A 24,284-nucleotide genomic window follows, 5' to 3' on the forward strand; every position below is an offset into this window, starting at 1 on the left:
GATTTATCTCTCGTGGATTTATCTTTTATTTATAATTTCAGTCTCCTTCCCCGTGCTGCTTTCTCTCCGTCCCCCTCTCGCTCTCTTTCTCACACACACACAGTGAATCCATGAGGTGAAGCCTTCACAGCAGAATCATTCTCTGTCACTGAGTTGTATTTATAACCCCATCCATCAGCCAGCCCCTGCAATATGTGACACTATTCTCTGGACCGAGACCACCAAACTGCCCCCCAGCCGTACATTCAGATAGAATAACTGTATGTGGGTGTGCATTTGTCCGCATGCATCAATTTGCGCTTGCATGTGGGGCCGTGTTAAGCAATATAGGAGCTCGACCTCATTACAAAGAGCGTACAGAGGCCCTCTGCTCTTGTCTTAATATTATGTTGGAGGTCAGTGAAAGAGAGAGGGAAGAGACGAGGACGATAAATGTAAAAAAACAACAAAGGTGGAAGAGATGGAGGCAACAAGGGAAGGTGATAGAAAACACAGAAGGGCAGATACAAAAGAAGGGGATTAAATAGAGATCGGAGTGCAGGTGGAAAAGGAAAACAGGAGGGTGTTCTGCTACTCTCTGATGAGAGCGGAGATCTATATCCTCTTCTGTCCAAGGTCACGGTTGTTACATGGGAGCAAAGCAATCTCTTGGACTCACACGCACACACACACACATCCTGAGGTATGGCTTTGCCGATAACTACAAGCAGCCATTATAGATTAAAGCAATTAAACCAGATGAGACCTTTGACCCAACATTATACCACAGTCAGGATCTTGTGCGAATCATAATGTGTTCGTGTGTGTGTGTAGAGTAGAGGGCATGCTTTACATATGCTTGCCTGTGCACTAACTGCTCGCCCTCATGTTAACCTTAAGAAGCGATCCAGCAATTTCCGCCAGCACCCTGAGGCCAATTCAATGAAAAGCTTCAAGTGCGCTGCATTACCATAAACCTCCGAGACTGTGCCATAAACCACAGTTGAGTCACTTTTTTTTTCCCGCCACAATGTTGTTCCTCACCCTTTCCGCGCATTAATTCAGCTGGATATCAATTTCCGCGGGGGAACGAAGCCAGAATTCGGAATCAAATCACTCATTTGCGTCTATTAGCGTGCTCTAATCAACACGCGGCCGCGGTGGAAGGAAGCGTGGGATTGCTCTGTATTTTCCAGGATTGAGGAGGTAAATTTAGAGATGTGGGGAAGACACAGAAATAGAAAGGTGTGATAGTCTGCTCCTTTCCCCAGCATGATTCTGCACACGGGGGATGTGGTTTAAAAAAAAAGTATAAGTAGGTGCACGGAAACAACTTAAAAAAAGAAACACATTGTCCCACTGTGTTAGAAAGCGTATAGATAGAAAGTGAAGCAGGGATGAGGGCAGCGAGTGGGGAGACCTGAGAGCATCCACCCTGCTGTTACATCAGTATGCCCTCAGGGTCCAGACAGAGAGTGTGTTGGGCTCCCTCTGCTGGCACACCAAAACTCCTCCAGTCCTCTTCCTCCCTTTACTCTTGATAACAAAGACCTTCAGAGAATCGTCTCACTCGTTTCCTCGCAACTTATGAATGAGCCAATTTTCACTTTGTTATCCTCCGCGCAGGTGCAACTGTAGCAACAGTTTCGAGCAATTCTGTCAAATCTGCCGTAGTGCTCTGTTCTCAAAAACGCGTATGCCAAACAATTTTAGAGCAGATCGATACCCCGGGTAGCGAACCAAACTTGTTGACAGCTTAACACTATTTCCTGCGAAACGCCGTCATCTCTATCAAAGGGTCTGTGTTCTTAATTGAGCCTTGAGAGCTGTATCTCTCTTTTTATGACAGCCCCGCGACTAGACAGACTCAGAGGGAGGATTTCCTGGAATAACACCACTACCGAGATGCGTGGGTGGAGAATGCGCACACTTATAGGCACACACACACACACACACACACACTGGCACAGAGAAGTGCAATCCCTCAGCTAAGCATGCGGTCGCAGCAGGGAAACTGGCAGGCCAAAAGGTAAGAGCAGAGCATAGAGTGGCTGACAAAAATGGCTTCATTGGATTACTCTCCCATTTGGGCACACACACACTCTCCATGTACACTCTCCACACACACACACACACGCGTTAGGGAATGAGCTTAGAGGTGCCAATTAGGCCAATAGACTGAAACAGCAGGAACTGACCAGAGGATGAAAGACCAAATGAGTCACACAGATGAAGGCGCTGCCTGGCACGTTACTCAAAAAGAGTCTAATGGTAATGGAAACTCCTCGGACCTGTCAGTCGCCTGACAATATTTCTCATGTTGAACATGATCCACGCACAAACATGCTCGCACGTCTCTGTGAGTTTATCTAAATCAACAGGAGTTTCCGTTGGCTTCCAGTTGGTTTCATCATTCGTGCTCATTTCAGTGAATATTTCAGCAGAGTGTTAGTGTCTCCCTCGCATGCATTGTCTCCTGCTGTTAAAACACTCCTCCTCCTCCTCCACTCTCTCCTCTCCTCTCTCCTCTCCTCGGTCTCGCTGACTGTCGTTCCTCCTGAGCCTTTGTTCTGTGTGAACTCCACCGGGCTGTGACATACATTCAACACGATGTATGTACACACGGCTTGTACCGTTAAGTCTCCCAGAGACAGGAGGTCACACTGGACCTCGGTGAGGCCTGTCACTGTGCGACCGTGCGCGATATGAGTCATTTGTGTGTTTAATCTATCCCATGTAAGCCTGGAGTTGAAGTCAGTGCACACACGCCTGCGATAGTGACCAAGGGACAAAAATATCAACGAAAGGCAAGCTTTGTGGAGCTAACTGCAGCTTTCGGGGAACGGCAAATCAAATTATTAACGGAATGACAATGAAATCACAGCTGCATCATTTCCAGTCAGACTGTCTGACAGCCAGTGAGCGAGCAAAACAAACAAAACCCACATTCTCCTCCAGTTTAGTTTGGTTCAAATGCCTCTCAACATGCCCCATAAACTAATTATTTCCAATATAACTTTTCTGCTCTCCATTTAGTGGGAGTTCAACTTTCCATTAAACAGGCCCGCTCCCATGTTTCAGCAGTCAGGAGTAGTTAGTGAGTGAATGCATTGGCTAATTTCAGGCTGAGCATCGATGTTAATACAATAACTGAGAGAGGCTCAGCAGCAGCGTGTGACAAATTTAATGTAATTGCTGCTCCTCATTTGCAGACCGAGGGAATAGGCTGTAGTCCACATCAGGGAAAAACAGCATTTATCAGGGTGTAATTATGAGGATATCTATAATTAAGAGGGATTATGACAGATATATCAATGTTGTTTTGGCATAATCATTATAAGTTAGACTACTTTCACGCAAGAAAAATAGCAAACCGGTTGATAAAATAGTGAAAGGGCTTTCTCGGTGTCACAAAGTGAAACGTCGACATCAGCCCTCCCCGTCTTAAGCATGACAGGGTTGCCTCTGTGTATATATGTCATACAAATTTAATGTCAGTATGCTGGGGAAAGAAAAACGTGACGAACTCTCTTTTTTTTCTCTCTCTTTTTCTTTTTTTTTTTTTCTGTCCCCCTCCGCTTTTTCTTTATGCATGATTCATAACCAAGCCCGAGCACTTAACGGGAAGCTCCGCCGCTGCGCTCCCCGCTCCTTTCCCCGGCAAGTGGAACCGCGTGACGGGGCGCCCCTATCCGCCGCCGACACAGCGCGCAATCAAGTCATCCAACTCACTCCACTCAGCGTTCACGCAAACCCGCCAGGGCACCCACCTTCATTCTCCGGGTAATTCCGTAAGGCTCGGCACGGCGGTAACGCGTGAAAAAGAAGCAGGGCGGAAAGGAGGGAAAGGGATGGATAGATCCACAGGACGCGTGGTGGTGGTGGTGCCATTTTCAGGCTGCGCTGCGTCCTCGCTGCATCCCTGTCGGCGGTGTCGAGTCGGTGAGCGCAGCCTTGCGATTGAGGAGAGAGAGAGAGGGAGCAGAGGAGAGGAGAGGAGAGGAGAGAGAGAGGGAGAGGAGGAGACGCCGGGAAGGAGGGTCCTCACTCAGCCAAGTCCTGTCAATCAGCCGCCTGGCTTTGGGGGTGATGTGGAGGCCTGTGGAGGAGAAAATATGCACAAGATAAACTGATTCACTGGTTTAGCCCGATGTTGACTTTTAAATACATCATGTCACAGAGATAAAAACTTACTTTAGGTCTCACAAATCTTGTTTTAAAGCTGTGTCACCGAGATCAGCGAGCAACAAATATAATAGGAGGTCACAGCAAAACCAAACTTGTTACTAGATTAGATGGTTCTCATTCTGTAATTCTAACTTTGTAGACCATTTTATTTAAAAACAACAACAAAAGAAAAGTGGCCTTATTTAACAAAAATAAAGTGTGGTTTATACCTCTGTTGGACTAGACGGCGTAACCTACGCACGTAGCCTACGTCGGTGCGAGCCAAATACTTGTGCCTGGCCAGGCTGACTCTGTAAAAACGCCACCCAAGCACTAGTGGTCACTGTGTCGGGTCGGGGACTGACACCTTGACCTAAATTTCGCCGAATGCGAGTCATACAAATGTTTGTATCTCCGAACCTCCTCAGTTAACCATTCCTCGGTGTGTTCCGTCTTTATGGATCCAAAACAATCAATTCGAAAATTGTGGAGATGGAGAAGCAGCAGGAGATACTAAACGGAAACACGCTACTCTCAAGCGGACCAGTCACAGCTCTGGCGCTCTGCATCGACGCAATGCATAGTTACATTTCTGGGGAGGTGCACGTCAGGCTACGGCATCAAACTGATGCCGAAGCATAAACCACCAGTATGTTTGGCTATGTCATTTCTATAAATGAAAGAATTTGAGATCGGGCTAGTTTTATATTCCAGTCAAGAGGAGTGCAATCCCCAAAAAGTCTGAAGCAATTTAACAATGACCTTCAGCAAAACCATGAATTTTGCACGTCATGGATATGAATTTATTTTATGCCAATATAAAATAATAGTAGAACATCCAACTAAGACAGTCATTTCAGGGTGGAAACCCAGAGCCACACTGCATGGTACAACAAACCACAACAAAGCCAGCCATCTCATTACTGATCCAGCTGTTGGAATCCACAGTGCGTAGCTCCAAGATAAACACTTCCACATCACTGTAGAAAACACTGTCAGTTATTTTGATAAGTGACAGGGCACATGGCAATTACTGTATTAGCTCAGGCTGACCGGGCTGTCTCGCTCCGTCTTCGCCCGGTTGTTGATATGGCTCCTCCGGATGCTAACAGCGGCAGACGACGCTGACATGCACAGCAGATTTTCAGTCCGACTCTTTATGGAGATTTATTCAGCTTATATTACATGTATGTGTGGCCTGTGTTAGCGAGTGTCGGTATGTCTACAGCAGGCTCTGTCTTTAAACATGAATAAATAATGTGTGCTGCTTGTCATGTGAAATGTGTGAGGAAGAGGGTGTGCAAGGTCAACCTTTCAGTCTTCCACTTCTTTAACACTGACAGAGGTTGTGTGGCGAAACCTCTGCCCCCTGACTGGAATAGCCACGGTTATACAGGGACTTTTCACCTCTTGGGAGCGTGTGCATGGAGGTTCATGGTCATTGACGGAATATAAATAAAAATACATGAGGCTTCTCTGAAAACCAGCAGCAGTTCACCAGGGTATAGCATAATTGTATAATTGGTTAGCTTAGCTTTAGATAAAGACCAGAAAGAAATTGGATAGCCTGGCTAGGTTCTGGTTGGTGGATCGAGCCGGCTTAGCTCTGTTTTCTGGCCGTATGCTAAGCTAACTGGCCATACTGCAGCCACTGACATGTGAATGGTATAAATCTTATCTAACCTTTAGCCAAGTGTTCCCCGGAATGTCAAACTCTTCACTTCATTAAAATATTTGAGCGCATATTTTGGCTCCATGAAACTTGGCTGAAATCGAAGCCCATTTAACATCTAATTTGCCGTGAATGCCTTTTGAGAGCAACCAAAGCATGTGTAAAGAGATCCTATAGGTCACCTGGAGCGCTGGGATTTTTTCCCCCCGCAGCCACTGGGGAAATGTGATGTAACCACGCCATGATTTATGGAAGGAGCACGACCACAATTATATTTGCCACGAGTAACGTTCGTCTATCACGCTCCTGTCTCAAATGAGGCTCCTGAAAGACTATAAAACTGTCAAACATACCCTGATTTATGCTGAAATTCTGCTTTACCCCCTCCCGGCCATGTGTGTAGCCGCAGAATTGTGTTTCGGCTTTTGTGTTTCTGCGTGTGTGTGTGTGTAAAGCAGCCACCTCCACACATTTGTTAAGGGTCCAATTATGATGATGATTTGTTCCCTGCAATGGCTTTACTTGGATGACCTAATTTCCTCGTTGAGTGTGCGGAAAAGAAAAAAATACTACTCCTTTTTTTTCTTCTCCTCCTTCCACTCACTCCTTCCACATTCTCCTTCTTCTCCTTCTTCTTCTGCTGCCATGACGCTGCATTCATCCATGCACTGACAAAACATTGCTGTCATGCATTCCGGCAGCGGCGGAGTGACACGGCCCCTTAAACCCTTGTCAATCCCTCTACCACACACATGCACGCACCCGAACAAACGCACACACACATCCTGCAAGCCTCGTGGAAGAGTCTAGTTTTGCATAATGACATTTCAAGGCTACATACACACAAACACAAACACATGTAGCGGCAACCCAGCGACGCAGCTGAGCAACAGTAGCCTAACAGACGTTTGAAATTTGTCATGTGTTTCCTTATGCCTTTAACCCCTGTCTGCATCTGCCTCTGTCTTCTGGCATTGTTCGCTTTCCTGACTGCGCTTCCACATTTATTTCCACAAGGAAGTGCTGATTTATCAGTCGGCTTTAATTTATTTTGAAAGGATTCCTTCTTTCATTTGTTTTTCCACCTCTTCTGACCTCTAGATTCTCACCCCTCACCCAGCTCGGCCTGGCTGGGTCAACCATTCTCTGTAGTGGTCTGCTCACCAGCCAACTTATTTCTCTTTGTTGTTCACTTACAAACAAATATACACATGTTCATAGTCAGAACTTCTCTTGAAAAAAAAAAACAGTGCGCAGTTACAAACTTGGATAAGCACACCAGGCATCCCAGCAGGAGTGTGCGCAAGTGTGTCTTGCATGCATGTGCCATTGGCGGCGATCGCTTGTTTGACAAGGGGCAGAGGTGATGACAGGGTCGTCTGCCTTGCCAGGAACTCCCCCCTCAGTCACCACACTCTATATACACACACACACCCTTAGTCCTATTCAAAGCCACTCACTCATGTGGTAATGTCTCTATTGTGACATCCCGAACGCTTTATGGGCAACAGCTTGGTGCTGGCATTCGGGCAGAGGCATGTGTGTGCATATGAGCATGTGCGTTAGTGTGTGTGGCTGAGTCTGGCTCACTGAGGAATCTGCTCATCTAGCGCTTGAAGCACTTGAGCAAGTTTTCTGCTCCAGACCGGTGACAAACTAGCAGAGAATTGCAGGACGGGGGGGGATGGAAAGCAGAGGCAGCTTCAGGTACCAAGATTAAAGGACACACACAAATGTACATACACACACATCCCTCCTCTTCACTCCGCTCTTACTTTCCTGCCGTCACCATCTCAGTTAAGCAGGCAGAGCGATTCGTCATGTCAGAGAGTCCTGGTGCTGCCATACAACAAAAGGTGAAAGGGAGTGTGGGAAAGGGCTGGTGCACAAAGCCCTCCCTGCCCCCGTCTGTCTGCCTGTCGCAGTTGCATACGCGAGCCGAGAGCCCCTTAAGCATCCCCCACTCCGTTGGGCTCGAGGCCCCTATCTGCAAGAACAAACCAATCTCCATAAATATATACTTTGATATTGCAAGCATAGTTGTTAATTACAGTGCAGAGTAGCCTAGGCGTTAACACCAATACAGCCAGGGTGATCTTTACTCTGGTTCATACCAAAATATCTCAACATCTGGTCTCTGTAGCCCCCAAAAATTGCTTTTACTCATTCCAGACAGCCATTCAGTCAGAGAGATAGAGGGAGGATGAGACTGTGGGACAGAAGGAGGGAGAAAGAGATAAAAACATCTATTCAGGGAGCAAAATCTGCTGGTGTCTGCCAGCTCTTCCCACAAAAAGCGACCAGGAAAGAGAAGGAGGGTCTCCTCGAGACCGACGCCAGCTATGCAGACAGAGAGGCAAGTAAACAAACAATCAGACAGACAAACAGAAAGGCTGAGAGAGGAGGATATTCACACTGTTCCAAGCGTCTTCTCATCCGGGCTGTTTTTGTGCACCTGATTTTCTCTGGTTGCTGGAGAGGATTCACACACACACACAAACGCACACACACAGAGTAACTGCTGACTCGTAGGCAAAGTGAATGTTGTCTGGCATATAGCTGAGCCGAGAGAAAGGGTATTTACTGTAAGTCTGCTGGGGAAGAGCAGTCAGTGTCTTACCATCTCAATCGTGTCCTTCTCAAACAGAGGAATGATTTAACAATCAATGAAAACCAACCTTGTCTTCCTGTATCACATTCCCACTGGAGCTGACCTATTAGCCAATGATGAGAAAACATGCAGATTCATGCAGTGGAGGAGAGGTGAACAACAATTTGAATAACATTTCGACTCAGAATAAGGTCATTTGCGAACATTATTTCCTCTGAATGGGTTTATGTTCCCCACAGAGCTGTCTGAATGTGATACGAACAGATGGGAGAAAGTTGGGACGTTTATGTTTTTCACATTAGCCAATACAATATCAAAGGCGTTAAAATGGAGAGAAATAGATGGATAAAAGGAAGGATGGAGTCATCATGACGGATTGGAGCATGCCCAACCAGTGACAGCCTGTTGGCAGCGAGACGATGGAGAGTTGCCCAACTCAGAGCTCAGTCATTTCTTGCTTGCTTATTGCCTCATAGCAATGGAGTGGCTGAGATCAAGCAGAATATGAACAGGGATTTAGACCTCACTGTCGCACATATGGATCAGTCAGAGCTGCTGTCATCAGGTTTCTAGTCTTGTCAGTGCAAACATGGGCATGCGTATCTTTGTAATGATCAGTGGTTTGATGTATGGCTGTTGTTTGTTTTGCAGTACGCCCTCATCCTGGTTTTGACCAGGACGTGCAGGATGTTATCTGTGTTTCTGATCATACTCTGCCATGTGTGCAGTCCTCAACTCAACCTATGCAGTCATCAGTAAAACAGGGAATATGAGGGTAAATAAAAATAAACCGTAAATTGTTTTAACACTCATTGTTTCTGTTAGTGGCCCCACGGAGAAGCTGTTCAATCAGCAACACATTTTCTTCTATTCAATCTCAATAGTATATTAGGTTCCCATGAAACAAAACGGTGTACAAACTCACTGCGTCTCAACGTCCGTTAGCACACTATCAAACAGTTCTCTGTGTACTTAGCTCACTTGCATGGTGCATGGATTTCAACCTGAAAATCTCGTATCAAATGACACGTGGCAAGTTGTGCACTCACTGGAAATGATGATTGTAACATTTGACCTGGTGATCTCCTGAGCTAATGCCAGCTCGGTTTGCAGTACCAAATCATCACTGTGATAAACTCAGCTGATAAACACTACAACAGCTGACAGAGTAGGTATACTTTTTATAAAGTCAGGACACCAGGTGAGTGTGTATGACTCATCGTTTGTATGGTCTCCGACCTTAGATGTCACAAGTTTGAAAACTGGTCGGGAGCCCCTCCCCTTCAAATAAGTTGGCAAGATGGAGACCAGTGAGAGTGAAATGTATCCATCATTTCACACTCAGCTGTGTACTGACCATTATGAATGCACCTTCCAAGCACGTATTTTCATGCATGTCAACATATTTGTCTGTGTGCAGACATACACTCAAAGCAGCGACTGTGTGTGGAAGTATGTGATTCGAGGCAAAGTGCTTTACCTGTACAGAGCAGAGCTGTCTTATTTTTAGATGTTAGATGTTTAGTTACATCTCAGATATTTCTACTTTTATCATTCAAATATGTGCTGTCAAATCTGCTGTTTTCCCAAAAGAAACTCCAAATGAGCTCACACTTCACAGATATTTACACTGTGAGATGTTTTCACGTCTCACAGCAGGGTACGCACATACAGAACAAATGTTAGAAACACTAGTGGTGTATTAGTCAATGATCCAGCATGCACAGAACCTGCGACTAGTTATTTTAAATGCTATGAAGTTAGGTGCGTGCGTTTCCTGCTACGCCATGACAAAACATCCGCACCAGTCCCACAACTAGTCTGTGGCACTGGTGTGTGGGTTTTCTGATTAAGATTTACATAGATGTTGATGTAAAAAGACTGCAGTACAACAAACTTAAATTACAGGAAACCTGAGTCCAACTATGAGAGTCACTCATTCAAATTCCCTCTACATTAGTGAGCAGGGGGAGGAGCTTTGAACAGGGTACCAGGCCCCTAAAATGTTCTCCAGGTGCTTTGTATGGCTGCCCACTTCTCTAAATGGATCACTTAAATGCAGGGAACAAATTCTTTATATATACTTTGCGTTGCTTGTATTCCAAATTGTGATATATAGGACGCTTCAGTTACAGCTCCTATTTTATACATACAGATTTTTAACCAAACAAAACTCAGATATATCAAAATAATAGTATTAAAGCAGTGCCCATCATGGAAAAAAGGACTGACCACAAACAAGGTAGAACTAAATGCTGAAGATTACAAAAAAATACACTTAGCAGCATGGTGTCCTTCACGTATAAAAGCTGCATTAAGTCCCTTTTGTCCATTTAATAGCCCTTAGTAGCATGAGTGGAAGGCTACCCAGTGTTATTACATTTACAGGTGGCACAGAGGCGGTCCTATTTCCTGCTGTGCTCAATTCAGTAAAGTGACATGCAGGTGTGGAGAAAGTCTGCTGGCCAGGAAACATATGTTCCAGACTGAAATGATAAGCTCCGAGTGGCTAAGAGCTGCAGATACCCTTTCACGTACATTAAATTTCTTTCTCAACTGTAAATAGACACTTTCTAGGGAAGCGTGGATTCTTTTACCTTTCCTTCACTCACAGAGCTATAATAAGGCACACAGAGCAGATACACGTTAGTGTGATTTGTCACCATCTCCCTCGGCACGGACAGGCCCTCACTAATGGACAGACACTCTCTGTGTGCTAAACAAATTAGCTCCATTACTAAGAAGCAGACTGCAAGGGTGAGACAGACAGATAGAGAGACAGAGAAACCCAGAGGTTCAAGATAAAGGACTATAGAAGGAGATAAATGTTGCGGAAGGACAACATAAAAAGGGAGAGCAGCAGGAAAAGATTCATGTGTGGTGTAAGATGAATAAGTTGAGAATGCTGTCTTATCAAACACAATTTGGTGCGAGTGCATGTGTGAGCCAGGCTAGACATCTAAGCGCTTCGAGCCCTCGTGAGAGAGGGCAAATGTGCATTATCGTCCATCCATCACTCACTCATTACTCATTCACTTACTTACACTCAGACACACACACAGACACGGAGCCCATACATGAATGCTGATACGCCCTAATATGGTGCACTTAACACCCAGACTGGATGCGAGTGAGACACATTTATCTCCATGCAGTTGTGTGGAAACGGCCCTGAGTGCATCTGTATATGTGTGTAGGAGCGAATGTGATCCGCCAGGTTTCAGGTCAAAGCAATTCTCTGTCAAATGACTGGTTCATAATCTGATTGACAGGGAGACTCCCTCCTCTTGTCTGTCTTCTCCTTCCTTTCTCATCATTTATCATTCATTGTCTTTCTTTCTAGCTGTCCGTACCTCCTCCTGTATGCATTCCTCTTTTCCCTCTGCAACCTCTCACCTCATCTCGTCTGCTACCGCTTTACCAAATCCTTCCACCACTTTTTAACAGCGTGTTTGTCCTCTCCTCCCCTTTGCCGCTCTTTATCCTCCCTGCATCCTGTCTCACTCTTGATGATATAAACACATCATTCTGTCTGCGCCGTGATCGCATTACCTGCGGTAACACAGCTCATAACCACAGCACCTCTGCCATCTGGAAGTGTGTGTGTTCTTGATTTAATTAAGTTATGGGGGCCAAACTCTTGCAGAATACTAACATTGCAGGGCCAGTGTTGCCATTGCTGTCTTACCTTAAGTCTTAACAGGAGCTAAAGGTTACAATTAGGTTACAGTTAGAGAAAGGGGCTAGGGAATGCATTATGTGAATGGAAAGTCCTTTCAAAGATAGAAACAAAAGTTTGAGTGTGTGTGTGTGTGAGGGCGTTTTCTTGTATTGCTATTTTTCTGAGGACCATAAGAGGTTTACACCATGAGGGCATTTGTACAAAGTTAGCACATTTTGGCCGATGCTCACTTCTGTACAAGGATGTTTGAGGTTTAAGATGTGGTTTTTGGGTAAAGGTAACTATAAGGTTATGGTTAAGATTAGGTTATGGGTTAGGCACTTAGTTGTAGTTAAGGTTAGGGGTGCAGGGAATGCATTATGCCAATGAATGTCCTCACACAGATAGCCTTACATACTGTATGTGCATGGGTGTAAGTACCTTAGTATAAATTTGTATAGAAATGTGCTCTGAATAGTCAGAGTGAATGAAGTAAGAAAATTCAGCCCTCTGTGAATGCAGCGCTATTATGGCCTTGAATGTTTTCTCTGGAATTACTACAGTCACGCAGAGGTGTGTGAAGAACAAGGTCGTTTTTCACTGCTAACATTCTGCATCAGTACAGAGATATCATCTTAGACCACCCAATGAAAATGAACTCGTGTACCGTACATTCGTGATTTTGAAGGTTTTCTGTGAATGCTCAAATGGCATTTTGAAAACCTGCAAAACCAAAAAGATTTTGGACGGCCATGGTTTTTTGAAGTACTAAAACAGGAGTGTGATGGTGTCACGGTCGAGTACATTTGTTGCATGCCGCCCTCCCTTCTTCTCATCACTTAGCTCTTGCAAGCTAACAGTTGTTCTCCATCTTATAAGGTTAAATTAGCCTTAAAATGTAGGTTACCCAATAGATAATGTGTCACAGAGAGAAAAATACTAAAAACCTGCATGTTCTTTGTCATGCTATGGATGGCAGTATTGCACTCTCAATACATCGCTTTGCTTCGGCCTGACATCTGAAATCTGAGAGAAATATCTTCTGTGTGTCAGAGGGACTGTCATGAAAATGGGTCCACATACAGTATTTACATGTCATAGGACAGGTTTAACAGCTAATGGTGCTTAATAAAATGGAAGGATAAAACACTGGGTTAAACAATTTATCAGGCACTTTCCGAAAAGTGCTTCAACAATTTATGTTGATAACACTGGGGGACTGGCGAAAGACAACAAGCAGTTTCTGTTTGACCACACGCAGCGTCGCTCATGCCTTCATCGGCACGGTTATTTTATCTGTTTTCGCAGTTTGAGCCGTCCTTATAACGAGCACACAGATTTCCATTCGCGCCATTGGTGACGTCAGCCTTTTGGAACATTAATTAAGAGGAAAAACAAAGCAGAAAAAAGTGGTTTTAATGATATGCGCAAGAAAAAGTACCACAAACCACCGGGGAACTTGTAAGAGCTCTGAGGAGAGATTGTGAATTTAGTTTGTGTGTGAAAGTGACACAGAGGTCAGTGTGAAAGTGACACAGAGGTCAGAGTGATCTAAGCCTCAGCAGATTGAGGCCTTTATACCGAGTGATCAGAAAAGCATCCTAACCTCTAACCTCTTATTTAGATACATTTACAGTGTTACAATTACTAAACACTGTGACTGTAGCGCTTTGAGTCCCAATAGGCAGGGAAGTGCTACATAAATACAGGACCATTTACCAACAGTCACAAGTTTACTTTGGTCTAGAGAATAACAAAAGAGAAACTGGTGCATCCTTTGACATTATCATAGAGATTTAATGATATGCTTTAGGCCTCATTTAAACTCTTAGCAGCTGCTTGGGATCTATACTGCCATGTCACTCAGAAATCAATATCTCGTACACACACACACACGCTCACCCACACACACACACATACCCCGGGAGGAATTTCTCTTATCGGGAAACATCAGATCAAGCAGATACACTTGAATGGCTATTGGGGCCAGATTGACTCACAGCGAGGGGACTCGGGATCAATGTTTTTGCTTGCAAGCCAAACTCATCCTGTTGCTTTGTGTGTTTTGTGTGTGTGCCTTAGCGTGTGTCCAGGGAGCATTTGCCTGCTCGACCAGCTGTCTGCTTGTTCACGGCATATTAATATTAAGACGGCGGTGGCGAGGATCAGAGGACGGACCGGCAGCTCCAGAGCGGGCCGAGTGCATCCTTGGACTCGCCTGACAAGAGAGGCCCCTGGCAGAGCTCCCCCGCTGGGCTCAAGAGACAAAGACAAGTGCCTGTGTTTCCAAACATAGGCCCCTCTCACCACCCAGAGGTCAGGAACTTGGAATAATCTAGCTCAAGCAGGAGGTAGCAGGCTTTCTCGTGCACACACACACACCCATACGGAGGGATTAAATCTTTAATATGACCCTGCTTAACCCAACAGAGGAACAAATGGCAGGGTGTCGCAGGGGGAAGAGAGGCCTGTAGGAAGAAGGTTTGGAGGTCTACGTGGGCAGAAAGACAAAAAAGTGGTGGTGGGGAGGATGAAAAGGGCAATCATGAGACATGTGTCTGACAGACAGAGAGCTAGCGCACCCTAGCTGAAAGACATAAAGAAGCCGAAGAGGCTGAGATATGGCCTGAATGAGTTGTATCATCAAAGCAGACAAATAAAGAGCAAGACCAAGAGAGGGGGAGATCTTGCAACAGTGAGTTATGAATGGGCTTTGGTGGTCTAAAAGGGGCTTGAGTTCTTTGATCCTCCTCTAATAATGTATCTCAAGCACAGCCTCATCTGAAACGCCACTGCCCAAGGGAGACAAATCACAGTCGAGCAGACACAAAAATCCATCAGTCAATTCATCAACTGATTCTTAGACACTTTTTTAAAGCACAGACTCAAGGCAGCAGCCTGTGTGTTTGCACTGCAATGTCTCAAATGGGAAGTCTAAATTATTCTGGACCAACTGACATTTTATCTTCTTGGCCTCACAATTCACTGTATCACCATGAAGAGCAGAATAATGTCAGCTATAGCCCAGGGGTTGCAGCGGTTGTATCTTTGCCACTGTAGACTACCGGGCTAAATTTGGATGACTCTCTCAGAGCCTGTCAGGCTCCTGTTTACTCACTGCAGGGAAAGTGCGCCATCTAGTGCACCAGGGTGAAGGTCCGTAAAGGAAGAGGATCAGAGGGGTAGGTTACTGTGTGCAGCAGCCGTTTAGATAGAAGAGGAGATGCTTCACAAGAGGAAAAAATCATCAGAAGATGATGATGATGATTGCAGACTGTGCTGTCTCCAGTTCGATTTCAGTAAATAAGCTGTAGCCTCCATTCACGATGGTCCATAACTCAGCTCCTTAGTTTCTTTCTCATCTCATGTGTTTGCTATATGAGTGCAAAACGGAAAAAAGAAAGAGAAAAAATACTGATGTGGATACTGAGATAAGTTCACGTTGACCTTTTTAAGAAAAAAAAAAAAATGTTCTGTGCCAGTCAGATACAGCCGTGCACGTGCAGTATAAGGTCTCTGGTGTCTTCTCACCTTTGGCTGAAGAGGGGATTTCTACTCAACATGTAGTCAAGATTAAGATCGAAGAGAATAAAGATATATCTGAACATAAGGCTTCATGTTTGCTGACTTTTTAGACAGCAAACTCACTTACATTGTAGGTTGTTGTTTCAAATTTGTGAGGACAAACTGCATTGATGAAGGTATTAAAACTAGAATTTGACACTTGGATCCTTCATAATTTAACTGAATCGAAACTTAATGCAGAGCCTGCCTCAGCTGATTTTGTGCTTTAGGTCCCTAAAAATTACAAAAATCCTAACATCCTATATAAACCTAACCTAATAAAGTTTAAATAATCCGTGCACCACATATTGTTTTGTTACTTATTGCTGCTGGGCATTTTACAAAAGAAAGTAAAACTGTAATCCTCCTTAACAACACGAAACAGTAACACGGCAGAAGAACGCGCAGCCTCTCCTCCGTACTAATGGGCCCATTTTACCAAATCTACGGAGACGAGTGGACAATTTGCTGTCTATAATAGCATTGGCCTAAAGTGACAGGTTACTGAAGCGGTGAAAACCCACTCCAGCTGAAATGATCTTGGTGGATCAGCTGTGGCATTGCACGTCTTCCAACCGTGAAGAACTGCGGGCCGAGGGCCGCTATAATTAAAGCGCTTATTGATTAGACTTTGCGCTCCTGCGTCCCCTGGACCGTGAGTCGGAGGCTCGGGGCGGGTCAGTCACTCTCACAGACATTCAAATCACCTCAGAGCCACGAGAGCAATGTCTATGCTAATGTCTATGGTAATATGGCCCCCAGTTTAAGTCGATTATTGACGCTTTCTCTAAATGGACGGTTGATCCACAATTGAAGCTTTATGTGAAGAGGTCAATAGTGGAGAGATTGATACCGGGGCATGAGGTCAGTTTCATTTCAACTTCACCGGTTTCAGGAAATGAATTGGGGATTACTTCGTTAATTGAAATATTAATTGCAAAGTAAATGACATTTCAACTCCAAGTGGGAATTCTGTTCATCCTCTGGTCCGCTATTGAACAGAAATATACAATGTCCATCTATACAGGCCCAGAGGAATAGGTCAGAGACCCTCATTTGCTGAGGATCAACCTCTCTCTGGTTTTATTCATATCTTTGTTTATTTTTTTTTATAACTTTGCTCAAGAAGTGTGTGTGTGTATGTGAAGACAGAGATAAAATGAAAAGAGTGTAACACAATATAAGTCCTGAGGTAAGATAAAAGTCAAGACGAGAACTGGCCATACACATTTGGACCGGAGAATAACAATGGTTGATGGTTGATGGACCTCTGGTGGGTGCTGGTGCTGGGGGCAAAGCAGAACATCATGCAATCAGTCTGAGAAAGGTCGGTGTATCGATCGGTGTGTATGGCTCCACTGTTACATATCAAAAACATCTCTGCTCTTCCCAACACTTGTCTGGCTCTAAGAATGACCCAGAGTGCACCGCACTTTAAAGCAGTCCATCCCCAGACAGCCGTTCTGCTTGTCACACTGAGGCGCCAACATCTTTCAGACTCAAGCCCAGACATATGGCTCTTTGTTACCACACATCTGGCCTTTGTGGAAGTTTTCAGACTTTTTTTTTTATTTTTTTTTTACTTGAGATGATCTTGAGATGAACAGAAAGGAGACTTCTGTCTGATCAAAACTATTCCACAAAAGATTTTTTTCTTCTTTTTTTTTTTTTTTTTTTACACATCTTTATCTCCCTGAATGAATCGATGAATTTCCTCGGTGTGGGATAAAGGATAAAATTAAACCTTGATCTGTCTGGAGGGGATTCTTTATGAAACAGAGAGAGCAGCTACAGCCAAATATATCCATCTGATGAGATGCTCCTTCAATTACTGGTCTCATTTGCAATATGCCACTCACGCTGTGTCTTCGCCTGTAGGTGCTTTGAGCTGTGCACCAGCCATTGATATATTTCATATCAGAAAACATTATCCTCTGCCTCATTTGACAAGGCCTGTATGTGCTAGCAAACTTTCACAGGAGAGCACGCAGAGGACACAGCCACGATCTTGGTGCTTATGACTCATGCACGGGTAGGTGTAAATGCATACAGTGTGATGAGAAAGTAGTGGTTTGGGGGAGAGGGGTTTGGTAGCTTCATTCCTTTTCTCACGTATTCTCTATACAGTGATGAGTGGGGTTTTAGTGAGACAATAGTTATTTTTAAAACAGCTGGTGGGCCCGTATGTAAATAAGTTCTTAAACATGGCCCCACCTCGATGCAGAGGAGGCTCGACAATGTGCTTCTCATTCCCATTTGCGGTCGATATCGGATGAGGATATGAGAGCCAGTATTGATTGTAATTTCCTGCGACGCTACGTTCCACTCTCTTGCTTTTATCAGGAGACTAATTCCTATCAGCTACGCTGTCAGCCAACCAGCGGGCCCTGGCTGCAGCCCAGGACAACAACTAATGAATAAGAGAGGAATGAATAATCCAGCGAGGCATTTCTCCTCTGACAAACAGGTTGCCACAGGGACGATAATGATGAATCTGGGATATTGAGTGTGGAGAAATGTGTGTGTATGTGGGAGTAGATCGGCACATACGCTGCTCATTATGTGTGTTTGTGCGTTTGCTTGCACGTGCGCCTGCATGCTTTATAGGGATTTGTGTTTTCGTATGTGTGCGGCTTTTTGTGGTTCAGTGAAAGCAGTCTAGATTTCACAGATTTTTAATGAGTAGACATTTGGGGCGGCAGCCGTTTGTGTGGCTTGGGATTTGCTATTGTTGTATAGAGCAGTCAAGGGCATAAAACCAACACTCTGCTTCCAGGTGGACGGCCAGTCAGATGTATGTTTGTGCCGTCCTTGTGGAGCTGGTGTAACGATGTGCTGGCTGACGTGCATCAGGGCCTCTTCTTCTCTGATTCACACCTGTTGTATCTCAACATTTTCTTGAATGGACTTCAAAGCGTCCTCTTTGTGCTGTTGTGTATCTCTCTTTTGGTCACCTCCGCCTCTTCCATGTAATTCATTCACAATCCATTTTAGGTTTTCTTTTCACGTAGTCCATCCTCTTCTTTTTTTCTTTCAAACTTTAACTCGAGCCCATTACATTGCGCGTTTGCCTGAGTGATTGGGTAACCGCTGGTATAAAACTGGAGGATTGACACGTGCCGCTTCCTGAATACAGTAGGCCCACTCTTTCCTGTATGTGCTTTTCGACTGTCTTGTCTCCATCAACGATCTCTTTCATCAAAGGTCATTCACAACTCCACAGGTTACCTATTCTGAAAGTAAAACAAAAGCATGTTGCTGAAAGGCTTTGCTTTTGTTTTGATGTAGTGGCACGTGGCGATGCCTTTTCACGTGTTCAGTAAAAAATAACTCTTCTCACAGCGTTGTCATTACAAACCCTCAACATATCCAAATTACAAGTAAGAAGATGATACTTTTAGGTTGAGGTTTAGCATAACTGTACTGGAAATTACTTAAGTTCAGCTCTTAGTAATGTTCTAATAAAAGTCTGACCACTGTTTGATCACTCATGCAAACACTGATGTGATGAGCGCAGATTTTCTTTGTCTCCGCATGATCCGTAAATCTGATTAAATATTAAAGTTCAACTGGAGATTTCATGCTTGTGAGTCGATCAGTCATCCAGTCAAACAAGAGAAAGAGCTGAAAAGAATATCAACTGCTTGTAGGTGCACCGTGTGTAGGGCCATTAAACAGAGCTTTGTTGAGAATGTTGCACTGATGTGTGTGCGTGCATCACAACCGGATGAAAGTACAGAGATAAAACTGGCACTGATGTTTCTGATAAGCGTGTATCAGAGCTGCGTGTCATTCATCTTCACTGATTTATTGTGAGAACTTCCCCATGTCCCGATTTAATTTAAGATTAAATCCAATGCTTTTTTCTTTTTTGTACAAACTTTTCAAATCGTCCTTTAAAGTCGAAGCAACTTGTGGCTTTCATAGTGAGTGCAGGGGAAAGTGTTTGTACTTTTCAGTGATGCTGCTGTTGTAGATGTGGGCAGGCCTGTGGTAAATGAACAGTTCGTCATCTTTCAACTTGTGAAATTAAACTCATTGTTTCCCCTCCCCACCGTGTGGTCGCAATGACTCTCCTCCTTAATGACAGAGCTGAAGTGGGTGAGCGCCGGAAGGGCTTCTATTCTATAAGAGGTGGGATCTAACCTTGCATGTTCAGAGAGACAGAAACAACATCGCTAGTGAGTAGAGCAGTGAACGCACAAGGCACCTCTACCATATGAACAAGGCTACGCTGGGTCAGTTCTCCGATATATGCGCAAGCAAGCGGTGCGACACTGATATACACAGAAGAACTAACTTTGAAAGATTCTCCGCTGGACCTCTGAAGGACATAAGCAAAGTGAAACTGTGAAGATGCAGTTCAGCCTGGTTTTAGCTACTCTTCTCTGTTTAACCATGTGGATGAGTTTGGTCAACACAAGTAAGTACTGCAAAAGAGTCGAAGTTTATGGTCTTAATGTTTATCACTGTAAAATGAATGGTACTTACTCTTTCTTTCTCTTTGTGTGAACAGTTTCAGCCCAGGCAACCATGACAAGCTGTTGTCTCCAGTGGTCCAGCACCGTACTTCATCCCAAACAAATTAAGAGTTACACCATTCAGTCTGAAAGCCCCTGTACCACCAAGGCAGTAGTGTAAGTTCTCTTTCACACTACAACATATAAGGCCATATCTCAACTACCAAATTATATTACCTAGTTAAATTTAATTTTCTGCCTAGTGATAACTAGTCATGCAAACAGTTTTGGTTTCCCCCCCAAAAAATCTCAAAATGATCAACAATTATCAGGTGGAGCTGATAATTGAGGCAAAAATGTGGATTGTTAAGATGAACAAGAACCATGTCTGTATAAAGATGCTGTAGGGTGCTAATTTTCTACATAATGAGGTAGAATATTTCAAAATCTGAACCAACTATCTTCACAGCTAGATACCATTAGAGGGAAGTGAGGAGAAATGATTTTGTTGTAACTTAACTGAACCCGACTTAAGTAGAGACAATGTTAAAACTGCATTACATTGATATTAACAGCTCAATATCAATTGCAGGTTTCTGACGGTTCATAGAAGGAGAGTTTGCTCGAACCCAGAGGATCCCTGGGTAAAAAAGGCAATTTGGGAGGTGGACAGAAGGGGCAAAGAAACAACAACAAGTAGCATGACAACAGCACCGTCCACGGAATCAAAATATGAAGAAGCATCAACAAGAGACATGACACCAGCACTATCCACGGGATCAAAAAATGGACTGAATGATGGAGCATCCACAAGTGGCATGACACCAGCACTGTCCACAACATCAGAAAATGAAGAAGCATCCACAAGTGGCACGACACCAGCACCATCCACGGCATTAAAAAATGAAGAAGGATCCACAAGTGGCATGACACCGGCACCATCCACGGCATCAAAAAATGAAGAAGGATCCACAAGTGACATGACACCAGCACTGTCCACAACATCAGAAAATGAAGAAGCATCCACCAGTGACATGACACCGGCACCATCCACGGCAGCAAAAAATGAAGAAGCATCCACAAGTGGCACAACGCCAGCACCATCCAGGGCATCAGAAAATGGAATGAAAGAAAAAGAGTCAACAAGTGGCACAACACCAGCTTCGTCCACGGCATCAAAAAATGAAGAAGCACCCACAAGTGGAACGACGCCAACACCGTCCATAGCATCAGAAAATGGAATGATTGAAAATGAATCAACAAGTGGCACGACACCAACACCGTCCACAGCATCAGAAAATGGAATGATTGAAAATGAATCAACAAGTGGCACGACACCAACACCGTCCACGGCATCAGAAAATGGGCTGACTGAAGCGGCATCAACAAGTGGCACGACACCAGCTTCATCCACGGCATCAAAAAAAAGAAACCCAAATAAACGATTTGGGAAGAGGTGGCTGAGGAAGGAGATCAGGAGAATCAGGAGGAGGAGGATGGGAAAAAGGAGACGCCCCTGTAGAACCATACAAGAAATAAGAAAATGTTTGTCCTGCTGCAGCTACAAACTTATAAATGTATAAAAAATATATATCTACAATATGGCTTTAACTATATTTTGACCATACCTTGTTATAAATATGTATACCCTAAGACAAAAAGAGCAATATTTGAAGCTTTCTGCTGTAAGTTGTAAATAAATTATTTTTCTGCAAGTAATATTGTGTTTTTGCTTTGTTGACCAAGTATTCTGACATTTGACTGTGGTTTTTAGTCACTCTGTAGGAAGAAAAGCAGCATAGACATAGACAATGATAACAAACAAGATAAATGCACACGAAACAGTGTCAACTACACAAACAGACCTATAAACACAGCAATGGTCTGGTTACTAAGGGTACATTTTTTACTCGTGAAACGGAACTCATAGTTTCCTCTCCCCACCGTGTGGCTGCAGTGACTAATTGCCATGGTTATAGGGGTGTGGTTGGGGGGGGGGGGGGCGCGCACAGGAAGGGCTTCTTTTTTCTAAGAGGCAACATCAAGCCTTGATTGCTCAGAAAGACAGAGAACCCGACTTAAGTGGGAACACTTCGGTTCAGTGCCAGCGATACTTACTGTAAAAGAATCTGTTTAGAGATTCTTCGGTCCACCGCTGAAGGTCAGAAGCAAGGTGATACTCTGAAGATGCAGTTAAGACTGGTTTTAACCACTCTTCTTTGTTTGACCACATGAATGAGCTTGGTCCACACAACTAAAGCTAAACGTACTCTGTCAAGCTGTTGTCTTCAGTGGTCCCGCACCAGACTTCATGCCAAACAAATTATGAACTACACCGTTCAGTCTGAACGTGCCTGTCCTATCAAGGCAGTAGTGTAAGGGTTTGTGTAACTTGACACTGTGTCTCTCTTACCTTTAGAGATTTTCAGATAAGGTGTCTGTCTGTCAGGTTTCTGACACCGCCACAGTGAAAGAGGGTTGAAGGCCGCTGTTTGTATAAGGGGAAAAGTCAATTTGAAAATAGGTCACAGCAAAAATTTGGATTGTTCAAATGAATAGGCACTCTGTCTGTGTAAAGATGCTGGAAGATGCCAAGTCTCTACGTACTAGGGGCTGAATGACTTCTGATTTTTTAAAGTTGACTAATATGTGGTGAAAGCCTAGTCGATGACATCACACATAAAAACACAGTAGACACTAATTCTGAAACATCTATATTATATCTATATTCTTGACCTGAATACATACTGTAAAGGAAAGCTATGGAGGCTCTGAAGCTTGAACAGGGGCTACGTCAACACCGTAAACACCGTTAGTCTGACACTTCTAATATGAGGCTCTCGCTTGGCAAACTCTCAGCTCTACCATAGCTCCCGTCTCTTGCATGGTGCATAAACTGACTTCAAGGACAAAAAACACGCTCTACAACCACAGCAGCAATGTCAACTAATAGAACACAACAGAATGCACCTAGCAATACTGTGCGCTGCAGATATGTTTAGCCTATATAACTCTGCACCGTCAATAGCGCTTAGCACTTAACAGTGTGTTGTTAGATAGGATAGTGTAGCGGAGATAAAAAAATAAAATAAAATGAAAGAAAAAAGCGGTTTATCTCCTAAGCCTTTTTCGTGTATAGCAGCTAAGGGTAGAATAACTTTGACAATGAAATACACCAGCGAATTGTTGATGTGCAGCCTCTTTCACTCTGTTACTGCAGGACGTTTGTTAATTGACTGCCACTGAGAGGAGTCGGACCGTTCCTCTGCTAGCGTTAGCGGATGCCTTTTCAGATAAGTTTGAATTGCAGTAGTACATTTGTTGTATTTCAGGACTGACTCACATATTCTGCATGTCACGGTAGAATGGACTTAGTGAAGTATTTCCACACACGATGGTCCGCGATTTGACCTGCTGTCTTCTGGGATGCGTGTTATTATTGTCACGTGATTGGCGACTAGTCGACTTACTGCTAAAAGCGTCATGGCGCAGCAGTGAAGTCGACTAGTCAGTACAGCCCCTACTCAGAATGTGAACAATCTATCTGCATGACTAGACGGCTATAGAGAAAAAAGAGGAGAAATTATTTAGTCCGAGCTTGACCAAACCCAACTTATTTACAAATAATAACATTGTCATTAACAGCTCAAAATGAATTGCAGGTTTCTAACGGATTGCGGGCAGAGACTTTGCTCCAACCCAGAGAGTAACCCCCGAGTAAAAAAAATGAAGAAGGATCCACAAGTGACATGACACCAGCACTGTCCACAACATCAGAAAATGAAGAAGCATCCACAACTGACATGACACCGGCACCATCCACGGCAGCAAAAAATGAAGAAGCATCCACAAGTGGCACAACGCCAGCACCATCCAGGGCATCAGAAAATGGAATGAAAGAAAAAGAGTCAACAAGTGGCACAACACCAGCTTCGTCCACGGCATCAAAAAATGAAGAAGCACCCACAAGTGGAACGACGCCAACACCGTCCACAGCATCAGAAAATGGAATGATTGAAAATGAATCAACAAGTGGCATGACACCAACACCGTGCACGGCATCAGAAAATGGGCTGACTGAAGCGGCATCAACAAGTGGCACGACACCAGCTTCATCCACGGGATCAAAAAAAAAACTCCAAATAAACGCAGATTTGGGAAGAGGTGGCT

The 24,284-nt window shown here is 44.2% G+C and overlaps 2 protein-coding genes across 2 annotated transcripts in view; one reads left to right on the forward strand and one right to left on the reverse strand.

Moving 5' to 3' along the window:
- The window catches only part of LOC311489625 (ephrin type-A receptor 3-like), a gene marked incomplete at its 5' end in the record, with an annotated part of 87,560 nt that extends 83,690 nt beyond the window's left edge, over positions 1-3,870 (reverse strand). The window contains one exon of the mRNA XM_084546787.1: positions 3,750-3,870. Coding sequence (XP_084402913.1) covers positions 3,750-3,870 — 121 coding nt within the window. The remainder of the gene's footprint in view (positions 1-3,749) is intronic.
- A 15,449-nt stretch (positions 3,871-19,319) lies between these two features.
- On the forward strand, positions 19,320-21,827 carry LOC311488856 (uncharacterized protein). Its single transcript, XM_084545714.1, has 3 exons — positions 19,320-20,077; positions 20,171-20,291; positions 20,707-21,827. Exons 1-3 carry the CDS (start codon positions 20,011-20,013, stop codon positions 21,695-21,697), a joined length of 1,179 nt encoding a protein of 392 aa, XP_084401840.1. The 5' UTR covers positions 19,320-20,010; the 3' UTR covers positions 21,698-21,827.
- The last annotated feature ends 2,457 nt before the right edge of the window (positions 21,828-24,284 follow it).

Source organism: Chelon labrosus, assembly GCF_963514085.1.
Source record: "Chelon labrosus genome assembly, chromosome: 6".
NCBI classification, from domain to species: Eukaryota; Metazoa; Chordata; class Actinopteri; order Mugiliformes; family Mugilidae; genus Chelon; species Chelon labrosus.

What these genes read in the sequence shown, in the direction of transcription:
- LOC311488856 (XM_084545714.1), top strand. Translation starts at nt 20,011, where the DNA reads ATGCAGTTCAGCCTGGTTTTAGCTACTCTTCTCTGTTTAACCATGTGG. An exon ending in GATGAGTTTGGTCAACACAA is followed by an intron (nt 20,078 to 20,170) that starts GTAAGTACTGCA and finishes TTGTGTGAACAG; the next exon opens with TTTCAGCCCAGGCAACCATG. An exon ending in TGTACCACCAAGGCAGTAGT is followed by an intron (nt 20,292 to 20,706) that starts GTAAGTTCTCTT and finishes TATCAATTGCAG; the next exon opens with GTTTCTGACGGTTCATAGAA.